Below are 9,493 nucleotides of genomic sequence, written 5' to 3'. Positions count from 1 at the left end.
GGTTTCGGGGGGGGGGGGTTGGGAGGTGGGAAGAGAGTTGGTATCAGTGCTTGAATTAAGGGGCCATTTTTGACTTTTGAGCTTTTCCTTCCTATGTTTTCTGAGTCTTAAGTATTTGTATTTACTTGTTACTCCGTGTCTAATCCACAAAAGCTTAAAAAAATTCCGTAGTTTTCCCTTTTTTTTTTGTGGCCAAACAAAGTGCTCTTTGTTGAATCGTGTATGTTTGCTATCAAATCTTTGGTAATTTTAACGCGGTATTTATAAATAAGGCTGGAGAAAAGTTAATCGGAGTGCTAAACTTGCAAGAATTTTGCATGAAAGATTTTGATAATAAAGCCAGGCAGTTTAGCCAACCTATTAGCTAACTTTTTAGCTATAAATACGTTAGAAATTAATATATAGTAAGAGAAAAAACATGGAGTTATATTTGTTTTATGAACAACATTTTTGTTCATTTACATGTTTACGTGAGAATCATTTTACGTGATACGGTTGCATTTACTACGTCGGGCGAGTGTGCATCTTTTTGGCATCACGCTTCTATTTAGACACTTGCGAGGTTAAGTGATTATTATGAAGTCTAAGTTTTTATTTTCTTTTATGATGATTGAATATGACATACAACAACCTTGCCCCATACATTAAAGATTCCCCATAAAAATGGCTAAACATACTGGAATCGATATCAAAGCTGTGTCAAATACGCTATTACCAATATAAAATAATTAACCCTCTCCCTATCATGTCTTTCTCAAATATTTCTTTCAAAATAAAAAGAATGTAACATCTTATACTTCAAGAGAACTCATAGTTTAATAAATGTACAAACGCTAATCTGGTTGGATGCATGTGACAGTATCCATCAAAATTATTACTTCCTCCATTTTAATTTATGTGACATGTTTGACCGAGTATGGAGTTTAAGAATTAAGAAGACTTTTGGAGCTTATGTGCCAATGTTTTTATAATTATTAAAGTTGAGTTGTTTCCGAATATAATAAAATGTCATTTGTTTTGGCATAAACTAATTAGGAAACATGAGGAAGTTAGAATCAAAAGTAGTAAAGACATTTCTAACCCCCACCAAATCTCCCAGGATCATCTCATTGAAACAATATAAATAGACTTCCACCTTAACTCAAACCTTTGAATTTGAATTAAAAATGACAAACGTGCAAATATTGGCTTTGGTTACACTGGCTCTAATTTTAAGCCAAACAAAAGCAGATACAATTAAATGTGTTGATCTTATACTACAAGCAGTCCCTTGTCAAGGATTTTTGCTAAGTCAAGGTGTAACACCAAGCCAAGAGTGTTGTGTTATACTGCAAGATTTGAGTAGAGATGCTGCTGCCTCCCAACCAAATCGTCAAGCTATGTGCCAATGCTTCAAAGCTGCTACGCTAACTTTCCCTATAGATATTCAGAAAGCTGAGAGACTTCCTCAGCTTTGCAACTTCACTAGCACTATTCCCATTGATCCCAATGTTGATTGTTCCAAGTAAGCTTCAATTCTCTTATCATTTTACATGAGTATTACTTGTTCGTCATGAATTATGTTACTCAGACTCTCCAAGAATATCGTCGGGTGTGTGTCAGACCCCTTCAAGACTAGTGTTATTTTTTGGAGAATCCCACATGAACGCAACAACATTTTTTGCGAATTCGCGCAACATAGTGCATGACTCACATGTTAAATGAGTAGTGTGTCGAATGTTTGTCAAATGTCCAATTATATGTTAAAACCCTGGATTCATTACACGTTATAATTAGAGCGGGCAAATTAATTATCTATATATAGGGGGCAATTGGAAGTTAAATATGACAATTATTAATTCTTTAAAGGGAGCACCTCTTGAGTATATATGTTCTTTATTTGATGTATTTCCTTATATATATACTTAAATGGTTTGTTTCGTGTTGTTCCTTTTATTTGTTTGACCCTTTTTTGGCCATGGTTTCAGGGTTTGAAAGAAGTATAAAACCATCAAAAAGTAGAAGAAATACAATCCTGTGATGCCTTCTGATAGGAAATGTCATTTCCTTCTCCAGCAATTTGCCATTCTATTTTAAATAAAAGACTGTCTATTGAATAACTACCTCTGTCTTCAGTAATGAAACTCTCTACTTTTGTGCATGGCGTATCTTCTCCAATCAATTTACGCCTTTAACTCGTTCGATTAACTTTATTTATTTATTCACTTCTTTAATTCGTTTGATAATTACAATAAATTGGACAAATTTGACGATCTCCCTCAAGCATTCCATAGTGGACAAATGATGATAGGCTATAATTGCATATTTTAGTCGCTTATTACACTCGAATTTACTGCACTTTAATTGAGTTTGCGCTTTAATCGCTAGTGTTTTGCACTAATTGTGTGTTTTATGCCTTGTATGTGTGATTCCGAGCTATATAGATGTTATGGAATGAATTTAAGTGATTTGAAGCTTTGAAGTCTGAGTAAAAGCTCAAGGAATTAAGCCGGGATCGTGTTCGGAGGTCAAATTTGATAATTAAGTACGAACGAAGACTTGAGGAGGCATATTGCGCACTGTCTAGTAAAATATACATAACTTTTTGCTCAGAACTCCATTTGGGCTCCACAATATATGGTTGGAAAGCTAACTCAAAGAGCTACAACGTTCATGTTTTATGTTTTTCCAAATTCCAAACGAAACAGGGTGAAAAACCGCGGTTTTGCCGCGACCGCGGCAGAATCGCGGTAGAAGATGGTCGCGGACAACTGAAGAATCAGAAGGCATGTTTGGCCGCGGTTCAACCGCGACCGCGGCAAAACCGCGGCAGGAAGCGAAAATTTCAGGGACTAAAGTGCAAAATATGGGATTTTAAGTCCTAAACCCTATATTAAACAAAGGAGGCCGGCCAAAAACAAAAAGAGGACCTATTTTGGACACAAATTAGACCTAAGGAGGCGGAGAGACACTACTTTATGGTTAGACAACACCCTTGGAGGCAAGAACACGCTAGAAGCAAGGCGGGGAATTCTTCTACGAGTTTTTCCTTCCTCTTCCTATTTTTCATTGTTGGTTATGACTTTTAGTATTGTAGTTTTACATGCTATTATGAATAGCTAATTTGTTATCTAGGGTTTTGATGGAACCTTTTGTAGGATAAATTCTTGTTATTTTTATATAATTGAGCCGTAGTATTTTCTCTATTTGTTCAACTACGTGTCTGTTGTAGTTAATTGAGGATCTCTCAATTAGCTGTGCCTATTTAGTGTGCATAACTCGGGAGAGAGTGCATATTTAGGTAGTTGTTGAACAACATCACTCCCAAAGTATATGAGGGATCAATAACCGAGGGTTTAAAGGTGGGATTAGGGATAACGAAGCCTTGGGTGCGATCTGAAGTGAGCTGTATTAAAAGCCAGCTAGCGTAGCTCGGAAGAGTGCGTCTAGTAAATTATCGTAATTACTCGGGAGAGATTTACGGTAATAAGAGTGCTCATGATCGGTAGAGAATACTTAGGCGAAATTATAGAAGACATAGCGGGAAGGATTCCGACAATTGGGGAAATCATAACTCTAGACCTCCTTAATCTTTTCTCTAACCCTCAGTATCGTTAGTTGTTAATTTACTATTTTAATTTGTTAGTTAATTAGTTAAACAGAAGAATCTTAATATCTATAAGTTAGGAATTGTTCAAGCTTGTCTTCTTGGTGATAGTGAACAGCTGTAGCTAAACCTTAGTTCTCTGTGGGATTCGACTCCGGACTTGTAAACCGGATTATATTTGCAACGACTGCATTATCCTTTTTATAAGGCATAGTTGGGCGTGATCAAATTTTGGCGCCGTTGCCGGGGAACTAATGGTGTAGTTGTAGCTGTATATATTGCTAGGGTTCAAGTTTGAACTTTTAGTTTGTTTTATTTTTTTTTTTTTTTTTTTTATAACTGTTTATTTGAGAAACATGGCATCTTGTAATTATGGGAATTTAGGTGTAGATAATTCTACTATTGATCTCCATACATATTGTGAAGGAAACCACCCGTGGCAAAATTTTCAAAACGTTCCTAAGAGCGAGTTATGTGCACCAACTCAATCTTATTTGTGGAATGTGTGTAATGTGTGTGGTGGTAAAAATGGTCACCTTCATGGTTGTGCTTATATTTTTTATTTTCCCCCAACCCCTTACTATGATGGTTCGACCTTTTCTTGTGAAGTTAATAGGAACAAAGAACCTGGGAATGCGGACCTGAAGGAGATCAAGGATATGCTAAAGTGTCTTCTGGAACAAAACAATGAGAAACAATTGCACATAGAAAGGCAAGAGGCAACTATTCGCAAGTTGGAGGCTCAATTGAGTCAAGTGGTTGGAGCTTTTAATGCTCAACAATCCAATATTGATGATAGTAGCCAAGAAGAGCATGAATTTGAGGTATTAATTGGGGAGGTCAAAGCAGAACATCAACAACCTAGCCAACTAGAATTTGAAGATGTCAATGTTGAAGAAGTGAGACTAGAGTCAGCCAAGGACATTGAGGATACAAATTTTGTTGACTCTAGTATCATTGATGTTGAGGATGCTGAAAGTCCTGAAGTTCATGTGTGTGAGCGCATTGGTCCTCACTCCAAACATTTTTCTACATTGTGCTTGGATGACGATATGAAAGTAGAGTCATCCGAGCCGATTGAGAAGTCAAGGAATGAAGAACAAGGTGCCTATATTCTGGAATTTTTCTTACCAGAAAGACAGGACTACATACCTCATCTAAAAGCCAAGAAGTGTAGAATAGTACAATGGTTGCTTGGACCAATTAGATTTGTTCCTCCACCCCTGGAGCATAGCTGAACACTTGATGCCAAATTGGGGGTTCAATTCATAAGCTCGAGGTGGAGGCAAAAAGTAATTCGCGTCGTGCCGCGACGTTAAATCAAGCGCTTGTTGGGAGGCAACCCAGCTTTATTGCTTTCTTTTATTTATTTTTTATTTTTATTTTTTTTAATTGTATTATTTTTGTAGTGTCAATTTTTTTATTTTCTAGGAGCATGGAAAGCAAAGGTATTGGAAGGATGCATCAGCAAACCAAATGGTTGGAACTAAGTGTGAGGTACCCACACGAAGGACCAAGCTTGGGAGAAGTCTGAGTACCCCATGAACTGCTAGTGCTTCGGCCTTTGGCCTACCAGGAGTTTCTTTTACCCTCTTGTATGTATGGGTGTGCATTGGAGACAATGCACAATTTTAAGTGTGGGGTGAGGAGATTGTCTGGGTGATTTTTCATGCTACTTTAGCTGTGTTTTTTTTTAAAAAAGATTGGACTTTTCCTGATGACGAATCTTCTAGACAGTTTTTTTGAGGGAAGTAAGTCAAAAGAAAATACCAAAAAGATTTTTTGTTTTGTTAGATAGTGTAGCAATTACCCCTTGGTTTTTCTTTAAACCACGGTTCTTTTCCAAGGGTTTTATTTGAACCGGGTATAGTTAGTTTTTTTTGGGAATAGGAGCCATTGTGTTTTGTTTTGAAATGAAGCAATATCTCTTGACTTTGTTATGCCTTGAGAATAGTGAGTACTTTGGCTGTGACGCTTAGGCTCAGTTTTTGACTCTTGTATAAGTACCTTAAATTGTATGATCTTAAATTTGCTTAACTGCTCTGACTAGGGTGTCTTGATGAATCCAATCCTGAGTGAGTTATGTGCCATGTGTGTGTAAGGTTTTGTGATATTCTGTGCATTGCATTTGATGCCTAGAACTTGCCCCGTGTGTTTGCAAAGCGAAATAGTAGTTTTATTCAGTCTAGGAAGTGATATAGGCATTTCTTTGTTGAGCCAGATATGTATGTTTTACCCGCCTAGTTATTATGTATCGTAGTTAACCCCTTTGAGCCTGTAATCCTGTTTCTTTGGCAACCACATTACAAGCTTACCCATTTGTTCGAATTAACCATCTATTTGAACCATTGTAACCTCTCATGAGCACGTGAATTATTATGAACTATGTAAAAGTTAAAGTGTGGGGTGGTTGGTTTGGCTTTTGAGTGGAACTAATGAAATAAGGAGAAAGGTGCACTGTTTTGAAAAAGTAAGAGCTACTTGAATTGGAAAAAAAAATAGTTGGATTCTTGTGAAAAAAAATTCCTTGATAAGTGGTGGCTCTTGATGTAAGTGTGCTTAAAGAAGTATGGGGTAATATACACTGATGTGAAGGTGGAATTTGGTTTGACATAAGTATGGGGTTTGAATGTTAAAGTATATGTATTAAAGTGCTTAGGGAGGTGTAGTCACCCTTATATCTAAATGTATCCTACCCGTCCCGTAGCCTACATTACAACCAAATAAAGCCTAATTGATCCAAGATTGAATGAGCTCGATTAGTGGAGTGATAATAGGTGAATTTGACTATAATCACACCTTAAATAATCACCTTCTTGTGTAGTTTTAATGCTAAAAGTGATGACAAAATGCTCTTATTAGTGCTTTTCATGATTTGTAGGTGATATATGTATAAAGACGGCTAAGGAGCAGTTTTGGAGTCAAAAGTGATGAAAAAGAGGCCAACTGTGAAATTTCCTAAGTGACCCGTGCAAAAACAGGCCGAAGATTCAGAGAACTGGATCCATCGCGGTTCCACCGCGACCGCGGCAGAACCGCGGTGGGAAGCAGCTGCAGAAGTTCAGAGATTCCGCGAGGGTGTTTGGCCGCGGTTCTACCGCGACCGCGGCAGAACCGCGGCAGGCGCAGAAACTTCTGGGACCAAAGTGTCAATTACGGGATTTTTAGACCTAAACCCTATTTAAAACATTAGACTTCGCCCAAGAGAGGCATGTATTGATTTTTTAGGTTTCTTAGCAAGGAAAAAAATTGGGAGAAAGTACTCTAAACATCCTTCCTCTTTTCTTTTGATTTTACGATGAATTCAAGCTTAGTTTATTTTCCCATAGTCATGAGTAGCTAAATTCCTTGTCTAAGGTGTTGATGGAACCTATTGGGTGATGAACTTCTTGTTTATGTGAATACAAATTGCTAGTTTAATCTTTATTTGTTCAACTTCGAGTTCGTTGTAGTTAATTGACAGGATCCTCAATTAGCTGTGCCTATTTAGTGTGCATAACTTGGAAAAGAGTGCATATTTAGGGTATTGTTGAACAACACCACTCCTAGATTATTAGAGGAATCTATAATTGCGGGTTTAAAGGCGGGATTAGGAATAACGAAGCCTTTGGTGCAATCTAAATTGAATTGTGCTAAATAAAGTAAGCTAGTGTATCTCGGGAGAGTGCAATAGTAAATTACTGTGATTACTCGGGAGAGATTTACGGTAAGATTAGCGTTGATGATTGATAGAGATGTGTGGGTAAATTTGTATGAGCATAAACAGAAGGGATTCCATCAATAGGGGAAATCATTGCCTTAGCTTTTTCTCATAATTGTTTACAACCTTTATTTTTTACGTAGTTACAGCCATTTAGTTATTTGCAAGCTAGTTGTTAAAGAACACTCAACTGAGATTTGAATATTTGGGAAGCTGGTTCTGAAGACTTAGTGGGTCTGAAGATAGCAGTTGATAGGTTAACTCTCTGTGGATTCGACCCTGGGCGTAATACTCGGGTTATATTTGCAATGTCCGCTAAAGTCTTTTTTATACAGAGAAGATAGTCTCGTGCTGCATTTCTTATTCTCTCAGGAAGCGGGTGCTGTTCGTTGCAGGGGCCGGGGCGCGTTCTGTCAATCCGTAAAGAGTCATCCAGCTCTATGGGCACTGGAATTAGTGTCTCAGCATGTATTTTTCTCGAGCTCTCTCTTGCTCCAACATCTAGATCCCTACCAATTTCGTAGAACTCACCCATCAGCTGCTTTGGGCCTTGATCTTTTGGATTGATTGGTATCTGCAGGTAATGTCCCTTGAGACAATTGTTAAGTGACATTGAAATCTGGCCCACTTGTACCTCAATATTCTTAATAGCTGCATTCGTGTGCATCCACCCTTTCATTTATTTTAGCATTGGATCCCAATACCCTGCTGCATCATTGCTTCAAGCCTTGCAAACCCGTCTTCTATCGTTCCACCTGCTGTTGTTGAGGTGGGTGGTACCCTTGCTGCTGATTGTTGTACCCTTGTGGTCTAGGATACGGTGCCATATTGTTGGGGGTCTCATGCTCCCCGTGTTTCGACGTTATACTGTGGCTGCGGTGGCATGTACTTGCTGCTAAGAGTCTTGCTGACCCCAGTTCTGATTACCTTGCCTTGACCCATTAGTTAGCCACATAGTTTATATCTTCAAGGTGCTGGTGATGATGATACCTGCTGCTGTATCCATGGATTACCAATTGGCTGGCTAATGCAAGATGTGCACAAGCCCCCGTTGGTAGTGTCTACTATGTGAACCTGTTGCTTCTGCCTGATTCCTCCACCTTTTTGGTGAGGATGCTCATTTGCGTTAAAAGAAGTCGCCATGTTTTCAGCCATTGTATTAGAAGGATCAAGAGGCACTGAGTGCACACTGAGTGATAGGTGCATTTCTAGAAGACACCCGAATTCTGCGCCAATCTTGTCCAGCAAATTCTGACCTTCTCTCCAAGTCTTGCTCAAGAATGCCCCACCAGCCGAGGCATCAACTATATTCTTCAAGCTGTCTGACAATCCCATGTAAAACCGTTGTCCAAACATCTGCTCTGGAACACCATGGTGGAGACACATAACCAACATTCCTTTAAATCTGCCCCATGTCTCGTGTAGTGTCTCCATTGGTTTCTGTTTGAAACTCACAATCTCATCAATTTGTTGAGCGGTCTTGTTGTTAGAGGAATGGAACTTGTTTGTGAAATGTGCTTGACCAACTCATCCCAAGTTGCTATAGAGTTTATGGGAGCGAGTTAGCCAAACCTGAGCAGCTCCTGTCACCGAGAATAGGAAACAATAATAATCTGATTGCTTCCGGAGTCACGTTCGGTTGCCTTTGAGTTTTGCAAATAGACAGGAAGTTCTTTAAGTGTTGTTGCGGGTCTTCTGTTTGTGTCCCAGAAAAAGTCCCTTGTTCTGCAACAAGTGTAGCATGTTATTTGTGATTCTGGAACGATTCAGCTTGTATTGCAGGCACAAATAATGGCAGTGGCCAGATTGTCAGCTGTGGGTTGTGCCCAGTCCATAAAAGTGCACTCTAGGCACAGGAGGTGCCAGTTGCTCATTCATGACGTTACGTTGGGGTCGTTTATGTCGCCCATGTCCAATTTCGAGTTGGTGTATTTGTTGTGATTGTTGAAGTCTTTTGTTTGCACGATTCAATGCCCGGAATGTCTTCTCGGGGTCCAAGAGTCCTCCAAGCAGTCTCCGCAGTCCTCATAGAGTTTCTAGCATGCACCTGTGCACCCAGATCAACAAACCGTCAAAATTTTCAATGAAAAAGTTGGTAGAGAGAAAACTGACTAACAAAAGAATCTTTGTATTTCTGTCAATGGCAATTGATAATTCCGTTAACTCCCCGGCAACGGCGCCAAAATTTTGATCAGCCCACTATGCCT

General features: G+C 38.9%; 1 protein-coding gene across 1 annotated transcript; it reads left to right on the top strand.

Annotated features, from left to right (window-relative positions):
* On the top strand, positions 1,167-2,140 carry LOC109230613 (non-specific lipid-transfer protein-like). The gene is made up of 2 exons (XM_019396075.1): positions 1,167-1,504; positions 1,968-2,140. Exons 1-2 carry the CDS (start codon positions 1,167-1,169, stop codon positions 1,972-1,974), a joined length of 345 nt encoding a protein of 114 aa, XP_019251620.1. The 3' UTR covers positions 1,975-2,140.

This window comes from Nicotiana attenuata, chromosome 7, assembly GCF_001879085.1.
Source record: "Nicotiana attenuata strain UT chromosome 7, NIATTr2, whole genome shotgun sequence".
NCBI classification, from domain to species: domain Eukaryota; kingdom Viridiplantae; phylum Streptophyta; class Magnoliopsida; order Solanales; family Solanaceae; genus Nicotiana; species Nicotiana attenuata.
The sequence above is the reverse complement of the archived record's forward strand: the minus strand, read 5'-3'. Positions and strand labels throughout refer to the sequence as shown.

Coding starts and splice junctions, on each gene's coding strand:
- LOC109230613 (XM_019396075.1), top strand. CDS start 1,167: ATGACAAACGTGCAAATATTGGCTTTGGTTACACTGGCTCTAATTTTA.